Raw genomic sequence first — 22,217 nt, 5'->3', positions numbered from 1 at the left:
CTTGTGTGCCTCTTGGGGAGAGCGGCAGGGGAGAGCCTGCAGCACCCCTTCCCCCGGGACTCGAGTGCTAACCAGCCCCCACCTGGCTCCCAGAGGGATCAGGAAGGAGCCTGTCAGCTTCACCAAAGCCAGCAAGGTGCCCCACAACCTGCCCAGCAGCTCTGGTTTTAAACGAGAGCTAGAGCAGTGAAAAGCCTTACTGTTTTCATGGGGTAAATGAAGCCCATGCAGCTTCTCTGATGTCTAGTAAGTGCTGTGCATCTTTCAGGGCTGTTCCCCCAGCAAGAGCAACCACCTCCCTGCACACTGCCCTGTGGGACACTTGTAGGATGTTAATCCCCAATAAACTGGGCTGAAACTGGCTGCAGGTTTGGGTACTATAGGAGGGCAGGTGGACAAACCACAAGAGTGCACAGCCCTCGTTCCGGTAGGAAAGCAGGAGGAGCAGAGAGCCAGCGTGCCCCACAGACTGCCTTTAACCGCAGCTGGACAGCTGGCCCAGGACAGGCGTGCTCGCTTCTCTGCCTCCCTCCTTCCTTCTCCTCTGCACCCGGGCCTTCCCCTCTCCGCCAAATCCCAGCCGCCGAGTGAATAAGGACATTGTTTGCAGCCACCGGAAAGCCAGAACGGAGGGAGCAGCTCAGAGCACGAGGGGGAGGAAGGGCGAGGAGGAGGAGGAAGGTGGAACCGGAGCAAGGAAGCCACAAAGGGCAGATGCCTATTGCGGGAATGGCTCCAGACACCTGCAGCTCAGCCCAGGGACCTGGATCAAGGGCTCCCATTGAGACCCACGTCCCGGCACGTTGCTGGAGATGGGTCTGAAGTCACAGCGACTGAATTTTAATGCACCGAAAGCCCTGGACCAAGGAGGCAAGTGCAACCTTTTGCCTCCCTGCGCCTCCCACTCGCAGGCTTCCTGCTCCCCAGCCCTGCTCCACTGTCAGCTGGCCAGTTTTCTGAGAAAAACCTACGCAATGAGCTATTCACATACCTCCTGAAGCGTGCCCCCACTTGTCAACACACCGGCACCTTGACACCATGTGGCTCTGGGGGGCACAGCACCCCAGTGCCCCCCAAAACCAGGATCTAAAACCACGAGATCCCTCACCACCACAGCCTGAGGGGACCAGTCCCTGCAGCCCAAACACCTTGGCACATCCCTCCCACCCTGCCACGGTCTCCTGCTGACCAGACCCAGGCAAAAGCAGCTCTTTCAAACTCCCCACAGCACTCATGGGAGGCTGATCTGCTTACAGGGGCAGGAAGGAAATATTTTCTGGTGGAGGTTTCATCTTGCACACATTTACAGTAAGCTACCAGGCAGGAGGGGAGGTCTCTGGACAGAGCAGAAGGCCTCGCCTCCCCTGGCCAGCCTGGAGCACACATATGCGCCTTCAGGGTTTGGCTTTTCTCACGGTGCTCCCTGTGCAAAGATCAGGCTGGTTTATCCCCGGCAGGGGAAGGAAGAGGGGAGGAGAACAGCCTCTGGGATATTAATAGCTGCCCTTGCTAGGAAGGGATGGGAGCAGCAGCCACACAGTGCATGGGCATCAGAGACCCCCTTGCTAGCATCAAGGGACCCCCTGAACCGAGGGAGAGCTGGCGCTTCATAGAAAAGGGCTGGTGCCCAAATATTCAGCGCTGGCTTGGGGGAACAGGATGCAGGGTGCCTCTTGCAAGGGTGGCTCTCCACCCTGGTCTCACACTGGGGTGGGTGGAAATGCCTCCTGCCTGTCCCCATCTCCCTATGAGACGCTGCCTGGTCTCCCCAGAGCACACTGGGGAGGAGAAACCATCAGGCTAAGCCCCAAGTCCCATCTCCATCTGCTACATCAGAGGGGAAAGCCCCATGTCCCACCTCCGGCACCTACCCCAGCACAGGGCAGCCCTACAGCATGGCTGGCACACAGCAGCTGGATGCTCCCCTGAGTCACAACTCAGCTGCTCAGCAGCGTTCAGGTCAGCCTTTGTCCCTGCAGCACCCTGGGACAGTGGGCACGGCAGACCACACTCCTCCGCATGGCCTTGTACCAGCAGACCCTCGACTACCACACGGCTGTGCCAGTGCCCGCAGCCTGGGACAGCTCTTCCCCTTGTTTACACCCAGCAGAAAGGAAGAACTCGTTAGTAAGGGGAAAATACGAGGCATTGTGTCGCGTGGGGCCAGCAGCAGGATTTCTGGAGGCCAGGAAATGGGGACCTATTCTCCATAGCGAAGTGACCTTCAGAAGGACTTTGAGGATGTTCATTCAGCTCCCCGGGCCTCTGTGGCCCTCCCCTGCTCCCCGCTGCCGCAAGGGGTTACTTGCAGCTCTGCCTCTCTCAAATGGGGGAAGAAGGCTGGGGCTCCACCTGCAGTTTTTGGCCCCCAACTTCAAGCTGTCAGTGTCCTCTGAGTAGGGACAAAGATCTGCTTCAAGAGGAAAATGGGGATAAGGGAGATTAAGGAGCAGGGAGGTGAGGCCAGTGGCTGCAGAAACATCCCCTCTGTGCCAGCAGCCCTGCAAGTCCTGGAGGCAGGAGCCTTCCTGATACAAGGTGCCCAGTATGGGCGATGTGCCCCCCAGAACAGAGCACCAAAGCCACTTTTGCAGCATGTTGGAGGGTAGGAGCGAGGCCGTGCTGACCATGGGCCAGCACCAGACAAGCTGGTGCCATGCAAAGCACAGCAAGGGGCAGTGAAAGCAGGGACAAACTGCCTCTGCCAGACCTGGGGCTCAAAACTCACAGCGTGGGGAGGACAGGAAGAAAGGAGCTGGAAACACACCGGGAAGACGAATACAGGGACAGAGGAGCTGGTTTGCATGCTGAGCATGCAGCCAGGCAAGTCCTGACTGATGCCGCTGGCTCCACAGGACAAAGATGAGCCTTGGTGATGCCCGTGCCTTTGGCTGGCACAGCCGTCTCCTGCCCCACATCCGCCAGAAGAGACGGCATCCGGTCGGGGAAAACGTGCTCCCAGGCCACGTCCCGGCGGCGCAGGGACAGCAGATGCTTTTGGGCAGTGCAGGAGCAAGATGGAGAGACCAGCTCTCGAGAGCTGCCGGCACTGCGGCTGCAGACGCGACCAGGCCCTCAGGGCAGTGAGGAGCTCAAGAAATCTTTTTTCTCTCTGTTGGGAAGGGAGGGAGAGGAGATCCCCACCCAGGCCTGGGTGCGGACGCCAGCCAGCAGCCCTCCCCAGCCAGCTTTCGGGAGGGAGGACGGTCCAGGTCGCCTTTGCCTGAGAGCCAGCAGTAGTCACAGGGCTCAGCTCTGTGTTTATGAAGGACAAGGTCCGCACCTTCTCCACCATCAGCAATGTGAGGGAGGAGCTCTTTTTCCACTCTCTTTCAGCTTTAGGAGCAAAATGCCCTGGCTTGGGGCTGCTTATAAATCAGTGCCAAAATTCAGCCTGCTGCAGCCCCTGGCACAAGCTCACCCTGCCCAGCATGACCCAGCACCAAACACCCTTTGAGCAACCACCTCCAGAGCACCAGCACCAAGGCATTGCCAAGGCACTCTGTGAAAGCGCAGGGGTTTGCAACATCCCAGAAAGTTTCAGACACCCAGACGCAAATGCCTTGAGCAACCATTTCCAGCCACTTGGCACCTCAGACTGTCACCAATACCTGGAGCACATCTGGCCCCAATGACCAACAGTCACCTTGTGCTTCCTCCCCACCATGTCAGAAAATAAAATCTGGACCCTGCAGCTACACCAACTGGAATTCACCAGATTTCAGAGGTTTTTGAAGCCTAAGAGATCATGTAAGTAGCCTTGCCCCTTCCGCCTTCAGCGTGCTCTGTGCTTGTGGTTTCTTAAACGTTTCAATCAATTTACATGTACGTTACAGCGGCCCTAACCAACTTTTCTCCCTCTTCTGTCTCTGTTTTCATACATCTGTCCCTTCCCAACCACGGATTCAGCTAAAAATCAAGCCAGTAAAAAAAGCAGTCTTTTTTTGGCTGGATCATCTCCCTGAACTGGCTCTCACAAGTGCTCTGCCAGCTCCAGTGGTGGCAGTCTGGGCAGAAATGGGAGGTCGTTCAGTGCTGAAACTCAGACAAATCACAAAATCTTCACAAAAGCCCTGTTGCTCTATCATCTGTTAGTTGCTCCTTCCATAACCCCCACAAAAAAATAAACAGGCTTCTGCAGCACCCCCGTCCTGCCTGGATTTGCTGTTGTCCCAGCCTCATCTAGCTCTGTGGAATCTGAAGATCTTCCCAACGTGCTGCAATCTCAGGGTCCCGGCCAGTTGTCCCCAAACTGTAGCTGGCAGAGTGCCTTGCCTTCAAAAAACGCCATCCTGCAAAGACCCACTCCCATCACTTGGCAGCAAACCTACCCCCATCTGCAGCCCCTGCAAAATTGAGAAACCCTCACTCCCTCTTCCAAATAAACATCTTAGATTCAAGATCCAGCTGGCCTGTGTGATCTCAGAGCTTTCTCCCTGCAGGGGTGAAACACAGCCAGCCTCTTCCACCCTTCCTCCTATTGCAGGCTGAGCTGCCTCTCCCCTGCCCAAAGACCTCTGCTTCGCACTCACCATAAGAAGATCTAAGCTCTGAACAACAGCCCTTTCAGCTTCCTACCCCCCTAATTTCTGCTCTGGAGGGAGCCCAGCCCAAGGATCTGGATACATGAGCTGTTTTTTGGGGAAACTCAGATACCACCAAGGAGCAGAGCAGCCACGGCACTACCTGTGTGCATCCACATGTCCCAGCCACGAGACCACCAATGAGCGCAAAGGCAATGACCAGCAGCCACGTGCCCCATCACCATCTCACCTGGTGACCCAGCGATGAGGGGTTTGGCTGCACAGGCAGCACAAAGCCCCTCTCCAGGCTCAGGCAGCACTGCACAGAGAACCCTGCTTTGATTTAAAGGCCATGATTTTTTTTTTTTTTTTCCTCCCAACTGATCTAGTTAAACTTCCAACCGCTCAAGGCTATTTTAATTTGTACTGGTAAGTTAAATCAACACAAACAAGGGCAGAACAGGTTTATATGCACCTCTATTACTGGCTTGCACCAACTAGAGTGCAGCTAGTTTTCTCCAGGCAGATGCCTTTTTTTTTTTCTATAATAAAGATAAGGGGGGATGTTTCTTGTGCACCTCCAACTGACAAACAGAGCCTGAAAGTGAGTTTGGAGTCAAAGCCTTGTGGAAAGTCAAGGTGACTTATGCACTGACAGGCTGGATTCAAAGAGCTTTGCAAAAATGCAGATCAACTAACAAGATTTATAAAACCCGTTAGGGGCTTAGAGGCTGGTTAATTCTCAAAGGTGCCAAGGAAAGTGCCTGACTCACAGAGGGATGGATGGGGCTTACAGAGGTGGCTCTCTCAACCTTTCGGTTGCTTCAAGAAAAGGGGACTCAATTTCTCTTGGAAATGAGGTTTTGACATGCTGAGATGTTTACTCTGAGCCTTGGCTCCTCCATCACTTACTTAAAAGAAAAAGAAACCAAGCCCTGCTGCTGCAGACAACTGTTACAAACCAGCGCCAGACACCACCCAGAGGAGTATGAGACTCAACCAGATTCGGCACACAAGCTGGAAAAAATAAAGAGAAGGGGGGAAAAAGGGAAAAAGAAAAAAAAAAAAGGATTTTGCACTTCTACAGCTCCCCAGCGCCCAGCGTTCTGCAGGCTGGAAGCAGCCCATTAGCACCTGCGGGCAGCCAAGGCTGCGAGCCCATTCAGCCCCACTCCACACCCAAGAGAGGACTGACCACAGCCACGACCTGCTGAACGCCGAGGACCCCTCAGCTGCCTGCCTGCTGGCTTTTCTCTCTACCCTGTTTTCTTTTTGCGAGGCGACTGTTGAGAATCTGAAAGCCCGGATTATAATCTTTATGAATCCCATAGTTAGATCGCGCTGAACAGCAGCCCAGCAATACCAGATGTTCAAACAAAGCTGCCAACCGACAGCTGTCTGCAGCTTGCAGCGTGTTTTTACTTTAAAATGCAAAATGATACCAATCTATATTAAAAGAGAGACATTCGGAGCCTTGCGATAGCAGCTGAAGCCGCGGATATTGCTCTTTCACGCAGGGTGTGGCGGCAGAAGGAAATATCTCAGAAACTACTGCTTAAGCCGCCCTTCTGGCCCCCCCAAATCCTGGCCCCTTTCCTAATGGGAAAGAGACTCACGTTACTGCCTGAGTGCCGTGAATGTACCAGTGCGTGTCCAAACAAGCCAGCAAAAAGAAAAATGCAGCATGAACAAACACTGTCTAACGAAGGATGCCAGAACGAATCTGGGCGCTGCATAGCCCGCACCTGGCTCTCAGCGGCATGGGGCGGACGAAGCGACGCATGGGGGGATAGAGGGAGCCAGCCCTGGGATGGAGGGTGCAGCCCCTTCCTGCACCAGTGACCAAACTGGGAGAGAAAAGGTCTCTTCTGGAAGCAGGGCATCGGCAGTGGAATCAAGGGATGGAGGTGCATCTTCCACTGCCCTGGCCCATCCACCGCCCATGATCCCATCTCGGGTTGTCCCACATTCCTCTAAAACAGGATGCTCGTGTGGCACTGGTCCCGCTGGGGAAGCTCTGCCGGGGTATCCTCTGAGACTTGATGTGCAGCAGGTTTTGAACTTGCATTGCTTTGTACATTTATTTGTTAGGCTGGCTGGGACCAGACACAAAGCCCTACACCCTGCAACCTCTTCCGCATGCCAGCAGCTGGGGAAGGCAAGAGCCAGAGCTCAGCCTCGCTCTCTGTTCTTCCTCCCTCTGGAAATGCAAGGCACCCGCACCCACCACAGTTTGGGGGTGGCAAGTCCTGAACATGCTGGGCACAGCACAGTACTTCTGGCTTGCAAGAACTGCACGAAGAGGGCTCTGACTTAGTCAAACGTGACGTCCCAAATTCCCCACCAGCCGTGATCACAGGAAATCTTTGGGACCAGTCCCAAAGCTGCCTCATTGTGCTCTGAGCAGCAACAGCATGAATGAATCACGCTCCTCAACGTGACACCCAGCTCCCAGCAACGTACTTGGGACCAAAATATTTACGTTGCAAGCGAGTAAGAATAGGACCAGATTCCCTCCCTCGTCTGGTGATATAAAAAGGCCAAACTGGTCTTGCATCGAGCAAGTGGGTGGCAGGAACATAAAAAAGCAGGAGGCAGAGACCAGCCCTGTGTCTGGCAGTCTGGCTCTGCCCAGCAATGCTGAACCAGAGCCCTTCTCTGTGGCAGCAAAAGCCCCGCAGGAGCAAGCACTGACACTACAATCCCCGTGGTACCACACTCCTGCTGGAGCTCAGCAGCCAGGCAACACATGAGGGAGCATGCTGGGACCTGTAGTTTCCAGCCAGCCAGCTGCAAAACACCATCCGCCAGTAAACACATCTCAAATTAAAGAGATGCGAGGCCCCCAAGCTCCTGGCAAGGGGCCAGCCACAGCTTCTTGTTGGCAGGCACTTGGCCAATTCCCATGTGTTGCATTAGCCCCTTTCCAAGGAGCAGCCAAGAGCCCACACCCCACAAACCCCCTCACAGCTAAGCTGCGCCCTGCCCTTGCCAACGCGACGTGTCTGCACGGACAGCAAGATGCTCCCAGAGCTCAGATGCAGCCCTGGGCTGCGGGAGGTGTCAGCCCTGCTCCTGCCTTGCTGTGAGCCCCTGCCACTTCTGAAACATGGCACTGGGACACTGACTCTGGAGCAAGACCCCGCAGCTGGCACTGCCCAAGCTTCAGCTATATAGAGCCTAATGCTGCATCCCTAGAGAGGTCAAGCAAAGATGCCACTGAAGCAATCAGAGTTGCAGGCAGCAAGAAGCAACACATCAGCACAGTGCTTTTGGGCAGCGCAGCCAAGCAGGCAAAGCTCCGCTGAACCACCACGCTGGAGGACCCGAGGGCAACCACCTCCCTGCAGCATCCCGGCCAGGCATGCAGCCTCCCCCTGAGCGCTGCTGCCTTGTGCTCCAGCGAGGCCAGGATCGTATGTCACCCCACGGGGAGCATGGCACCCCACTCCTCATCTGCTCACCCTCCCTGCTGCAGAGAAAATCACAGCACTTGGCTGATGTCAGGAGGCATCACTTCACACAAAGGCCAGGCTTCCTGGCAGGGAAGGGGTGGGGGAGTGGGAAGGAAGGGGAAGAAGAGGAGCCCGGGGCAAAGGCAAGCAGCATCTCCAGCTCCCCAAGCGTGCAAACGAGGGGCAGTGGCAGTTCTCCTTTAACCATCCCTGTGCTTGCTAAAGAGAGACAACATCCTCTTTCCCAGCACCCTTCACAGGACCCCCAGCGTGGTTCTGCCCCTCCCAGCTGTGATGGAGTACGCACCCCTTTAAGGATGTATAGAAAAAAGGGACTCAAGTTTATTTTAATTTGCTCCTGCAAATACATGAAATCCACCTTATCCACCTCGGCCAGACTGTGGCTGCTGCTGACCAGGGGAAGCACACTCCAGCCAAGCATGGAGGCACAGCCCCCTGCCCAGCACCCACCCAGGAGAAAAGCCACCTCTGTGACAAGCTCAAACGCCAGCATCCCCAAAACGGGCACAACCGTGCACCCCACCTGTCTCCTGCACACAAGTGTTTAAATGCTCATGGCACCAGTTAGTTAATAAATATACTCAGGAAAAAGTAAAGAGTCAATGCAGCCCTCCTTTCACAAACTCCTTTCCTCAAGGCACTCCCCAAAGCTAAGTATCTTTATAACATACATCACATCATAGTATCCAAGGCATCGACATGACCTCCTGCTTCAGTCTCTCCTCCCCTCCTCTGCCTCCCATGATCCCAGCTCATCCCCCAGCAGCAAAAGTGGCTGGTGGCCAGCACCGGGCTGCATGGCTTTTGTCTTCACCTCAGCCACTCTCCTAAGGGCAAGGAGCACTCTGGACCAGCTGCACAGGGACTAGTGAAGAGGGGTTGGCCACAGGGGACCTGCGGGATCTGGTCGATGTTGACTGAGGAGGGGAATTGCTGATGCTGCAGGGGGCAGCCCAGGAAGGTGGATTTTGGATGTGGGTACCACCAGGGAATAACTGTAAAGGAGCAAATGCCACTGCTTTTCCTCAATGTGCTGACTTCTGCTCCTAGGAGGAGACCTGTCATTGGTTTTTAATCTCGTCCGATTACAGGCCAGCCTTTGACATTATTGATCTTAGGCCCCTGAAGCATCATTTATCTTCCAGGTTTGACTCACAGATTGGAGCTTGACAGCTCAGACCCCAGTCAGCTCCATCCTCCCGGGGAGCCAGGGGAACCGCTCTGATCAACACCAGTCCTGCCAATCCATGCGAGCTGTATTCGAGGCTCAGCTTCCATCCCCAAATGAGATGGCTTTTGCCAGATGCCATCTCCCCACTTTGCATTTCATCTCCTGACTCAAAGTTCAGCTCCTCAGGTCTCCAGCAGACCAGCAGCACTTTAACAAGCACAGCAATCCAAGGTGCCTTCAGCGCTCACTGCTTCCCCCTTTCAGTTTCATTATCCTCTTTTAAAGAGGACGTGGTGGAGGCACAAAAGTTATGGGGTGTGACGAGAACCCTACAGGGATTGGGGGGGGCAGTGCCAACGTGCAGGGTACAACCAGAGAAGCCATTTCTAGCTGTGACCACACTGCCATCTTCTACAGCAGAGGGACCAACAACAGTGGCTCCTCATCCCCTGGTGAGCTTGAACCTACAAAGAGACCTGGCTGCTAGCTCGGCTCTGTGGTGGCTTCTCCTTACCTGCCAGCTAGCACAGCCGTGCCTTGGGGCCAGCTTGTGATTTCTGCTTGACCTTCAAAACGTTAATGCCTGCTCCCTCCACCAGGCAGAACAAGAGATGGGCTCTGCTGATGCGAAACAGCTGTCAGGGCTGGGATTCAGGATGCCTGCAATCACCACCCCATGGATGGGGCATGCCTGGGGTTGCTGCCCCCCCACTCCCCTGGTTTCCTCCATCTTCCACCCAAGCTGACAAGACGTTCCTAGCCTCTACCATTTGGGAAGCACAAGGTTTTCTTCAAATGTCTATGTCTACAGTTACTGGGGGCAGTGTGGGCATGAAGGCTGTCTTTCTGTGTGCCTCCTGTCTGTCTCTCTCTCTCCTGCAAAGCTGGGCCTTGCATTTTGGGAAGGAGGAACATTTCCTGAGGAAGGTTCCAGCAGGCAGTTTTAACACGTAGAGGAAGGTTTAGCTTTTGCTCGTTGCCTCGGTATTGTTTATCAGATTGCTGTACAAGCACTTTGATAAATGGAGATTAGTACCATGTGCATTCATAGATGAGAGCAGTAACCAGGAGCCAGCCTTGGGGAGGACCAGGGGAGGAAGCGCCTGGGCAGGGGCAGCCAGGAGAGTCTGCGTTTGGCAAGGTACCACCACCGGCAAAGAAAGTCTGAGTCTCCAGAATTGCTTCCCCACATTGCCACAGACTTCCCAACTCCCCAGCAGACCCTCGCCCCCATCTCCACTTATCTCTACTTTAGGGTAACACCCTGACGTTCCCACCCAGATTTTAGGTTGCTGCAGAGATTAAACCGACCTTTTTCTCCCCTGTTGTAAGTAAAATGCTACAAAATCCTTGGCTGAAGGGCAGGCCATGGTTTCACCTGCTGGACTCACACCCTCAGGAGATGCATTTGGCAAGGGGTGGTCTCCACAGGACACACAGTTCTTTCCAGTCCCCTACCTGGATGCCCTGTCATGCAAGATGCCATCAGGCAGAGGCGGGAAAATAACTCCAAAATGTGCTCTCATTCCCTTGTAGGGGGCAGATCCCATCCCCATCGTCTACAACCAAATCACCTTTGACCCAAAGAGGGCTTGCAGGCCTCAGCCACCAAGCCACAACAGTGCAGCTGTAGCAGGAGAGCTACAGTAATTCCCTCTCAGATCTGGCCACCCCCATCACTAAGGGGCTAGCACAATACCCGAGGGAAGGCGGAACATGGACCTCCCTGCCATCCCCGAAGGGTCTCCGAGGGGGACAGAGACCTCACAGTGCATTTATTCTGCTCCATCCATTTCAGAGGCGCGCTTCAAGGGGCTTTTTGCTGTCAGAGGCGGGTGCACCAGGACAGGAGAAGAACAAAGGGAGGCACCGGCACCCCCAGCCCTTTGTCTGAGCGCAGAGGAGTTCACCTGCAGGGAAAACCAGCTCCCACCACAGGAGCCAGCAGCTCTGCACGGATTCGGATGGGGAGAGGGATGCCATCCCCCCCGCGAGCCAGAGGATAATGAGCAGAAGGACGCGATCACGTTACCCTCTCTCCCCTTGCCACATGCACAAGCCCGTTACAGCGCACGCCAAACCCCCTCACCCCCCCGACTTTCCAACAGCAACCGCAACCAGCAATAAAAACCACTGCCACAAAAATATCAACCCACCCCCCAGTGCGATCGATCTGTGTCTGCGTGTGGCCAAGCACCAAACCCCGGAGCTCAGCTCCACCGACCAGGATCGACTGGGAGGGAAGGGGGTGGGAGACTAGTTTCCAGGGGATGGGGTTTTAAAGCCACACAATAACTGGCTCAAATGAGGGTTTGGATTAAGCTGTTGTACAGCGAGGGAAAACACCGCCTCCATTAGGATACAGGGGATTTTCCTTCCCTTTCTCCAAAGCTCCAGCTCCAGGATGAAGCTTCCAGGTCACCCAGGCAGGGAGAGGAGAACTGGGTGATGCTGAGCAAATGGGGGATCCCACAGAGAGAGAGACGGGCAGAGGGAGGAAAGGGCAGATTAGCCCTCCCCAAGCCCCAGATCGTACAGTCGGCTGGTCTGACAACGTTTACTCATATTTCAGAGAGACACAGCCATCCGGAATGTCACTCCCTGCCAACTCCCTCATCTGGAGCCATCCACAGCTCAGCTCTTCCCAGCCCGCTCCAGAGACAACCCCCCCTGAGCATGCACACATCAAGGAATTGAGAAAGGACAGGTAAGGGGAAGAGAAGAAACAGAGAAATTAAACTGATTTATGTTTAATTTTTTTTTTTTTTAAAGTTCTGGTACATCATCCCAGTGAACAGATGACTTCAAGTGTGTGTTACATAGAAAGCACCACTGCAGCATGGCAGGGCGCTGCTCTGAGCCCAGAACTTTGCTCATGTTACCATCACAAGTGAATCACAAGACAGAAGAGGGACAACCATGATCCCCTGGTGAGAACGGACCAAAGCTGTCCTTATCAGAAAGATTTGGGACTGAAAACCTCTTCCCCAAGTTCATCTGGGGGACATCTGTAAATACTCTTGTGCACATCCAGAGTCTCATGCCTGTAAATAACTGTCCCTCCCTCCCTCCCTCCCTCCCTACGTATTTGGGACCAGGCATCTCTTCCTCTCATTCCCAAGGGCACTAGCGGTAGCTCTCCTGGTAAAGGAAGGGTGGCTGCCTCTACCAGTCCTTCTTCCATAGAAGAGAGAAAGGCAGGACACCCCTGGTCCTGCACATTCCACACCTCTCCAACGGTCCCCCCCAGCATATGCCCTATCTTCTCTACCAGCAAATGGAGGTTCATTGCAGAAAATTGGCTACCACCGCAAGCAAGCTCAGCAGCTCCGACTCCTCCAAGCCATCCCCCTTACTCCAACCAAACCAGCATCTCCTGAGCCTATGGGCTGCTGATAAACACAAAAAAGTTGACAAAGTCACCAGAATCTAGCCCAAATCCCATAGCATTCTATTTTTTTAAAAAAGAAAAAAAGCCAGGCCAGACCAGCTTCTGCCCCAGAGCCTGCATGGCAAAGCAGAATCTGGCTCCAAGTGTTTATTTATAAATCTGTACATACATGTACATTTGAATTCTGACAGAATTAATTCTGGCATCCAGCTAATTCAAAGCATTCCTCCCCCATCACACTACTGTTGCAGGCCAGCCCAGCACAGAAGCTGATTATAAAATGCTGCACTAGCCAGGCATTTCTGCAAAGGCTTGTGCTATTGAGCATTCAGTCTTTCCTTGCTTGGCTATTTCATTGTTTCGGTGTCGATCCCTCCTCTCTTGCCCTGTGTTTCCTGGTTACTTTTGTCCCTGCTCTGGAAGCACTGCTGCTCTCAGCCCCATTTCAGTGTCAGACTGAAAAAAAACCCAAAACAATTACATGAAATTAAAGAGAAGAAAAGAAGAAATTACCACTGTGTACCAAGATTTCCAGTAAACAGATAGGTAACAAGCAAAAAATAGGCCAATATGCTGCAAGGCAAGCTGCAGTGAAATCTGGGGATAGAAAACCCTCTGCCTCCCTCTGAAGCACAGCTAAGAAATCCCTGTGTGGTCACACGCTGTCCTCTGGAGCAGAGAGGAGAGAGGTCAGGGCAGCCAGCACTGTAAGAGCCTCTTTATTCTTGGTCAGTTGCACGAATCTGATCGCTTGTGCCCTTTGTGAGACATGGAAAACTGCCTTCTCCTCCCAGCCTCCCTTTGCCAGCCCCCCCTTCTGCTCCCTCAGCTCAGACAGGGATAGAGGCAACTCCTCGGCTCCACAGGCCAGAGCAGCTGAGAGGCTGTGGACCCCTCTATGACCAGGACCAGGCTCATCTGAGCACGTGGAAGAAGCTCAAAGACAGTGGTTTTGGTGGAGCGACGGGAGGGGAAGAGAAGGGAAGGACGGTCCTGGGACGCAGGCATTTCTCGAAGGGCTCACCCAGCCTCTCACGTGTGAGGCACGAGGCTGAGGGGTGGAGGAAAGTCCAGGGTGTCACACTACAGCCCACATCTTTCCTACTTCTCCATCTCTGCCATGCTCAGGGGCTCGAGGAGAGCAGCATACTGCACACCGCCATGCCAGCAGCCACATGACGCTTACATAAATATCACAGGTTGGATTTAGACTAAACAAGGGTCTGGGCTAAGTTTATTATATTCTCAGTCAAAGCTGGGCTTACACCTCCTGGTTCAGAGCCCAGACCAGGACACCCCCAATCTCAGAGGCTCATTCAAAGCCACTGCCAAGGGAGGACTTCCAAGGCAGAAAGCTCTGGCCAGGGCTGTCTGGCATGGGTGAGCAAGACTGTGCCTAGACATCCCCACCTACAAAGTACAGCCAACCCCTATATACCACAGGGGTAAGCCTGGGCTACAATTTGTCACTGTTCTTGCAAAGCAGCTCAAAGTCATCAGATGAACTCACTTTCCTTCTCCTCACCAGTAGCCATCCACACAGCATTGCCACCCATGGGAAGAGAGCATTCTCCGCTGTAGTCCCTGTCCTACTCCTCTACCAAGGCTGCAAGCCTCCTCCCTCCCACCCAAACCCACCAGGCTGCCTCCCCGCGTCCTCCCATCTCTGCTGTCACTTCTCAAATTGACTACCCAGAAGACTTGCAGCTGCAGGTCTAGAGCAAGGAACCACTGGCATCCTGGTGGGCTAAGGGCAAGGAAAACACTCAAGCTTAGCAGAAAAGAAGTCAGGAAAAGCCCTTAATCCAAACCTCAAGGAGGCAGGAGACTGTCCCAGTTCAGCCAAAGACCTACAACCACCAAGATACCCAGTGCCACTTGGCCAGCAAACCCAGATGGGTTTGCAGCAGGGTGGCTCAGGCCCCCCGAGGCCTCCCTAGGGCAGCACAGGCTACTATCAGTTGAACTGAAATCCCCTGCTGCCCCTGACAACACAGCACAGCAAAGCCTGACAGATCGATGGTGGTGAACAGCACGGAGCTAGAAAGCAAAGCTAGGTGGGTGCTGGGATTTCTGTGACTGCCCAAGGCCCAAGAAGTCATTACTCATCACAGCAGCTTGACCAACTGACAGCATCCCAGGGCACAATGATCAGTCACATTTAGAAGCCTGGCGCTGGACTCCCAAGGCCCCTGGGCAGGAACCAGAGCATTGGCAAAGCCAGGGAAAGGAGAGACCTGGGTTAGGCTGATCTAACTCCTGAGTTGGGCTGGCAGTTTAGCTCTGGGGTGCTGGTGGAGGCTCAGATGGAGGGTGCAGGGAGAACCTACAGCACTCCAGCTTCATAGGACCTACTGCAAAAGTCATCTGGGGACCACGTATGTTCAAAGAGTGCCATAGGGAACGCCTGCCACGCACCAGCCCACACCATCTACAGTCACAAGAGCTAAATTAACACTCGAGCACTTGGGGCACTTACACTCACAATGCCTACAGTGAGCTGCGTGCCGCGCTCCTCATAAACAAGTCATCTGGAAAATAAGTAAGCCTATAAAAATCCAGCCCATCACAAGTTACCAAACCTGTTTCAGAGTAAAACAGCCTACAGCAACTCACACCAGGAGCCTGGCAGTGGAGCCGACCCCAACCTCCTCACCAGTGGGGCTCCCCAGGTCCCAGCAAAACATCCCTGGTACAGATAGCAGCATGGGGATGCGACACAGTACTTGTTTCAAACAGGAAGGTATCTCTGGTGTCAGGGCCATCTAGCAAAGAAAAGCTAGTGGCATTTTCCCTCTAGAGACCTAGAGCTTTTGAACCGCAGAAGCAATCAGCTGGGGCAGGTAGGAAAAGCACACAGGCTATCTCTGCACTGGGGCTGGTGGCCAACACTGGCAAAAGACCAGAGTTTCTGGTACAGACTTGGGTTTCATCTCTTCCTGTGCTCCTACCAAGTGCTCACCTCTCCTTTTTCCTGTACTTCAGCAAGCACCTGAGCTGGCCTTATCTGGGACGCTGCCAAAAAAGCAAGCTCAAACCCACCAAGGAACAGACGGACTTAGCAGCCCAGTCCCTGTCCCCCTGGATTTGCCAAATGGGCACTGCTCCATGGCTAGCGTTGGGTGCTGCTCCTACACGCCTGCAGGAGGATCCCCAGTGTTTTCCCACAGGTCTCCGTACCACAACACACTTTCTCCCTCTTAATGTTCAAAACCACCAGATACCGTCAGAATGTGAAGGAATTTTCTTCCCATTTCCCAAAAATGCACTGCAAGCTAGGTCAGAGGGAAATCTATCTCCAATCCCTGAAACAAAACAGAAGCAGGAGCAGAGCCTCTACCCAAGCCCTTTTCCACTGGTGGCACCTCCAGCTGAGGACAGGCAGCTGGGGCACCCCCAAGCAAGCCCTGATGTACCTGGCTGGCCTCAATCAACTGTGTCCCACATAAAGATGGGGAAAATACGGTAATACCCCACAAGTGAGTCCCTTTCTTCGACTGCTGCCATCTGACCTGTATTTGTTCCCTTCTTAGATTAAAAAAAAAAAAAAAGCAACACATCAACCTCACACTGAAGCAACTTTCTTTTTCAACCCTGGAAACAGGCTCCTCCATGCTGAGGAGACGGCAGGTTGCCCCATGCAGGTGGAAGGCACGTGGCTGGGGCAGCAAAGGCAAAGATGGAAGAAAAAAATGTTTCATTTTGAGACTTTGACACAAACAAAATGACAAGAAGCAAAAAAAAAAAAAAAGGAGGGTGGGTTGTTGTTTTTTTTTTTCCCCTCTCCTCTAAGCGCTACAAAAACAGGAAACAAAGGAGAAAACATCTCACAGGGGGGAAGGGGAGGTAAGCGCTTTATACGCCCACGAAAGAAAGATTAACCACATATTTTATTTACTGTTTGTATTACAGTTGCACCGTGGAGTTCAACCAATTCTGAGCCAGGGCTCTGCGGGTTTGTGTAGCACCTAACACTGAGTGGTCCCCTTCCTCCAAACCCACCAAGCACGCACCTCCACAGATACCCCCTTTCCTTCAGCAGACACCTACCTCCGCCCTCTTTTGCCCAGCACAAGCTTTTTTGCCCCAGTTGCTGGCTGAGAAAGCACTGGTGCTGTCCCCAAGGAGTTTTGAGCCCCTTTTCCCCTTCAAATCCAACTGTAACTGGGGCAAGATGCCCTCCAAGGTTGGCCGCCAGCAGAACCAGAGTAATAAATGCTAAAAAAGGTGGGTTTATGGGGAGGGTGTTTGCAGGCTCCTGTCCCTCCTCTGGGTTCTTGGGGCCACTCCCACCACACCGGATCAACGTCGCAACCCCCCAAGTCCCCCACACCAAGGACAGGGCTCTGGGCCCCCAAACTTTGACTCATTTCTCAATTAACAGCTTCCCGAACACAAGCCACGCATGGAACAAACCTCTCACAACGGGGCCTCCCCCAGACCTCCCAAGCCCAGCGTTACTCATCCGCCCCCCCCAGCCCCAGCCCTCCTTCCCCAGGATGCTCCAAATGTGGCTCACCGCCGCGGGGTGAGCAAGCAGCCAGGAATCCCGGGCCTGGCTCCCGCAGGCGGGAAGCCGTCACCGGCTGAGCGCACGCACCCTAATTCAAGAGCTGACACAGCCGCCTTCCTTACCGGCTGGCGAGGGGCAGCTCTCAGCCAGAGACCTGGCCAAGGCCACGCAGCAAGAGCCGGCAACCTGCCGGGCGTTTTTCCCAGGGACTCTTCCCTACTCCATCCATTTCACGGAGGAACTGCTTCAACTACGGGGTGGGGGAGGATCCCTTGGGTACACTGTCCCCCAGCTTTGGGCTGTCCTCCATTGCCCCAGACTCGACGAGCACCCAACCGAGCCACACGCCTAGCGGGAAGAGACAAGCTTATCATCGCAGAGAAAGGAAATTAAGATAACGCGGTGATGGAGGTACCGAGGGATTTGGCCAAGGTCGCAAAATAATTCTGCGTCTCTACGATACAGCTGTCTAACACCTTCAGTATCTGGCCACATATCCTAAAATTTCAAGCCAGGGCCAAAATCCAGCCTAGCCAGTGGCAGGTTTCTGCCAGGTCATTAGCAGCGTGCATCCGCAAGGAGCAGTGAACATCCAGCCATAACAACGGCAGCAACAACAAAAAAACCCCATGCAGCAAGAGCGGGAATAGATGAGATCAAAGTGTCCTGGAAAAGGACCTGGAAAAATAGTTTTGGTCCCTGGCTAAGGCTCCCAGGAAATGCACACACAAGCCCCGTCCCAGCCCTGCGCAGTCCTCCCGGGGTGGCTCCCCACCCTGGCAGAGGGCGACCAAAATGACTCCCTATAAATAGAAGCAGAAAAGCGCTTCTCCAAAAGCCTGGCTCGGTCTTTCCCCTTCCAGCATGTGGTGGAGCTGCTGGCACCTCCGTGGAGGTCTCTGGTTTTCCCCAAAAAAACCTGGAGAGGAAAATAACCTTCCTGTGAGCTCAGGCTGGCTCCTCTGCACAGAGCTGCCCCCCCCCCTCTCAGGCCTGGCCATCCAATTGGAAAGTAATTATACTGCAATTTTTATTTATGACTTTTTTTTTTATTGCTACATGGTGACTCATTTTGGCAACATTAAAATACACAGGAAATCATCCCCATTTTACAGTAATCACCATTCAATTCATTGTTAAATATTTATTCGGTGGACAAGCACCGGGCCTCTTTCGAAGGGTCAGAGGGGGAGCGGAGGGGCAGCTTTGGCAGGGGGGTAAGGTGGTGGAGGGGTCACGGCGGGGCTGCTGGCAGGGCTGCCCGCAAGGCTGTTAAATGCCCGCCACGAACTTCAGGGTGGGGAGCCAGGGGTGAAAGCTCCTGCCAGATGGCCTGACCACGAGCAAAATACAGACTTCCTTTCCCTCGAATCCAGTGCTACGCCCCACGCTGCTTTGGGGGGTAAGCGGAGGTGGGGGGCAGCCCTGTGCCCCCTAAGAAAAACCCCCATTATTTGGCTAAACCCCAAGCCTGAATCCCCGCCAGCGAGAAGACACGGGTCTCCCAACATGAAGCTTCTCGGAGCGCAGGGGGAAGGGGATGGCGGCCGCCGGCCCCGGCGGGAGACGGTGGGAAGAGCCAGCACTTTGACATTCACAGGCCTTACAATGGACGGGGTCCACGTCTGTGGCCGCTTTGTCCCCCCTGGGGAGCCCAATTTCAGGGCAACTCGACCTCGGATGTGGGCAGCTCCTCTGCCTTCCTCCAAATGGCTGCATACCCCAGCAGGAACCAGGGAGACGACCCCTCCAAAGCCCCCTGGCCCAGGACCTCGACTCTTCTGCACGCAGCACGGTTCCGAGCAGCCACAGGTCTGACGGCTGAACGGCTCTGAAGGCTTCCCAGCACGGGCCCCCTTCCCTAGGGAGCCCTCCCGGCACCCACGGACTCTGTCACAGCTCGGCTGGGAGGCCACCTAACATGTCCGCCGCGGGGGGACCGGGCGGAGGAGGAGCAGCACCGGGGTGTGTTTTGTGTAGGCCCTACACAAACACAGGCCTCTGGAGAACAAACACGGCAGGGAAAGAGGGCGGCCAGGGAGAGCGGCAGCCCCCTTGGGCTGGACAAACCCACGTCCCCACGAAGGTCTGACTTACCCTGATCTCATTGCGGCGGATCTCCACGTCGCAGACCGAGTGTCCCTGGTGGGCCCCGCTGTAGTAGCAGCAGAACTGGCAGACGGCCACCTGCTCGGCCTCGCAGTGGTACAGACGGTAGGCGTTGTGCTGGGGGCAGCTCCAGGCCCGCACGTCGTCCGCCTCCACCAGGAGATGGCCGCGGGCCGTGGAGGGTTGCTGGAGGTGGGTCTGGACGTGGGACTGGCAACACGGGGCCTCGCACCTCAAACAGATCTTCTGGGCCGGCAGTGGCGGGCCCCGGCGGCAAAAGACACAGTGCAAGACGGAGGGGGGCTTCTCCAGGTTGAGGGAGTTGAACTTCTCCACGATGTTGGTGAGCTTCAGGTTCTTCTCCAGGTTGGGCTTCTGGTTGTAGGCCTGGTTGCACTCCGGGCACCGCACCAAGCCCGACTCCTTGGCCCACGCCTCCCCGATGCAGCCCCGGCAGAAGTTGTGCTTGCAGGGCAGCTGGACCGGCTCCACGAAGACGTGCAGGCAAATGGGGCAGATGAGCTCCTCTTCGAAGCAGTTCTTCCAATTCTCGGCCATCTCTGCCAGCAGCCTCTGGCGACTTTTCCCCCCAAGCCGCTTCGGTCGCTCAGTGTGGTCTAGGGGCGGACGCCAGGGTCTGTCCTCCCTGCAACGGAAAACCTGAGGGTGAACGGTTGGGCTCCCCCCTCCCTGCAGCACGCGCGATAAATAATAAACCGCAGCAGATTTTTAAATCGGGGATAAAATAAAACCACAGAGCAGCACTCTAGGAATTTCCATCCAGAAAACGCGACATCTTCGTCACTTCGTTAAAAAAGCAACACAAACGGTTAAAAAAACCCCCAACATGATAGAGTAGGATTTACACCCTGAAGTCTTAACCGCCCCTAAAAGCCATTTGTTTCTTTTTACCCCAGAAGGTGAATCGAAACTTACCAAAGGCTGAAAAAAATCCATACAAAATCCAGCAGCAGAGTCCAAGTTCCATATAAAGCTCCTAAATTTAGCACTCCGGATCGGATTTTTCTTTTCTTAGGTTTGCAATTGACATTCAATATTTTAAAGGGACTTTTGTCCCCCACCAACCTGGCTAACAGCTGAGAGCACGGACTCGCTCGGCGTTTTATTTTTTATCCCCTGTATTTCTCCTCCCTCTCCCCCTGATGGGAGTTGGGAATCAAGAGTCTTTTAAAGGAAACAGATCAAAGGGTTAAGATCCAAAATGGGAAAAGGAGAAAGATTAAAAAAATAATAATAATAATACTAGCGACGATGACGATGGCAAAAAAACGAATTCTCTCCGCGGCCCCCGAGATTTGCTTCTAACCCGGTGGAGCAGCAGAGAAAAAAACGGAAGAGGGGAAAAAAAAAAAAAAAAAAAAAGAGACAAGACAGGAAAAAAAAAAAAAAAAAATCAACAAAAAAACCCCCTCTCGCCCGCTTCGAGATTGCGAGGTCTTGAATGGGAGAGCTCGGTCATTCAGAGCAAACCCCAGCCCAGCGCAACCCTCCCAGCCGCGTCCAAGGCTCCTGGAGAGGGATGGGAGAGAGGATGGGCTTTGCCGTGGGGGGATCTAAACCCCGCGGCCCCCAAATCAACCTGCTCTGACTTCCCACCGGGGCTGAGAGAAAAAGGCGTCCGGAGTGGGGGGGCTGGGGGGGGTGTCCGACCTAGCCCGGTCTCATGGCCGGCCGCGGGGACGAAGCCCCCACGACAGCAACAAAGCGATGGAGTCGGGGGTCCCGGAGAGGGACGGGTGTCGCAGCCGCCCCGGAGAGCCTTCCCCGGTCCGGCCCCACCGGGAAGGGGCGAGGCGGCGGCGGGCAGCCGGGAGGAGCCGGCCGAAGCGTGCGGTTCCGGGAGAGCCGAGTCAGCTCTCAGCCATTTTGAGCTGCCCTGCTAGAGAACGGAGACCGGAGGCGCAGTAAAAATAAAATTTAAAAAATTTTTAAAAATAAATAAAAAAGGTATTAAAAAAAAATTAAATAAAGTCACCGGAACAAAACCGCTCCCACCGCCTCCCCCGCCCGCGCGGCGGGGCTCTGCGGAGGGGCTGCGGCTGCGGGGCCAGCCGAGCCGGAGCCGAGCCGAGCCGTCCCGTCCCGGCGGGGCCGCTCAGCAGAGCCCCCCGCGCCTGCCCCCGCGGCCGCCGCCTCCAGCCATCTTGGGCTCGCCCTGGGCGCCGACCGCCCGCCCGCCGGAGCCCCACGCCCCGGCCTTCCTCCCACCGCCCCCGGGGAGGCGGCCACGGCCCGGGGAGGGGGGACGAGGAGAAGCGGGGGGGGGGGGGAGAAGGAAGGGGGGCGCGGATCCCCGCAGCGGATCTCCTCGGGGAGGGGGGAAGGGGGGGGGCGGCGCCTCGGAGGCGGCCGGGCTCAGCCCCGGCGCGGGGGGCCGGGGCGGCGGCGGGGGGCGGGCGGGGCGGCCATGGGGGCGGCGGCCGCAGGGGATATATCGACCGGGGGAGAGGGGAGGGGAAGGCGGGCGCGCTCCGCCCCGGCGCGGCGAGGGGCCGCCCCGCTCGGGAGCCGGTCGGGGTGGGTGGGTGCGGGGAGCGGGGGCGCCGGAGCCGCTGAGTCCCGCCGGGCGCTGCCGCTGCCGCCTCGGAGCTGCGCGGCGCTGCGCTGCGGCGGGACCGGGCCCGCCCCCGGCCCGCCCCCCGCGCGTCACGGGACCCGCCCACCGCCCCGCCCACCGCGGAGGCGGCGCCGCCTTAAAGGGGACACGGCTGGCGATGGGGCCCACCGCGGTGCTCGGCGCTGCGCGGCCCTTGGCCGGCGCGGTGTCGGTCCCGGCGGCTGTGGCCCAGCCTGCGAGGAGCCTAGGCCTGTCCCCAGCTGGCGCGTCCCTGCTGCCTACCGCGTCAGCGGGAGGGACACCCTGCCTGCCCACCAGCAGTCCTGTGGGGCCGGGACCCGGGGCTGCTCAGCCTGCCGGCCCATATAAAGGGGTCTGTTGCCCTGGAACCAGCTCGCCCCTGGGCTACAGCTGGCCCCGCGTGCCAGAAGAGCCCTCTGGAGCCTCCTACGCCCT

At 55.6% G+C, this 22,217-nt stretch overlaps 1 protein-coding gene across 1 annotated transcript in view; it reads right to left on the bottom strand.

Annotated features, from left to right (window-relative positions):
• Nucleotides 1-21,447, bottom strand: part of TRIM8 (tripartite motif containing 8) — a 30,442-nt gene extending 8,995 nt beyond the window's left edge. Inside the window, exons 1-2 of the mRNA XM_074907638.1 lie at nt 20,120-21,447; nt 19,172-19,829 (exon numbers count right to left, since the gene is read on the bottom strand). Of these exons, the coding sequence (XP_074763739.1) occupies nt 19,172-19,741 (570 nt within the window). The 5' untranslated portion in view covers nt 19,742-19,829; nt 20,120-21,447. The remainder of the gene's footprint in view (nt 1-19,171; nt 19,830-20,119) is intronic.
• Nucleotides 21,448-22,217: the final 770 nt, after the last annotated feature.

The sequence above is a fragment of the Athene noctua genome, chromosome 5, assembly GCF_965140245.1.
Source record: "Athene noctua chromosome 5, bAthNoc1.hap1.1, whole genome shotgun sequence".
In the NCBI taxonomy this organism is placed as follows: domain Eukaryota; kingdom Metazoa; phylum Chordata; class Aves; order Strigiformes; family Strigidae; genus Athene; species Athene noctua.
This window is presented reverse-complemented; position numbering and strand designations above follow the sequence as displayed.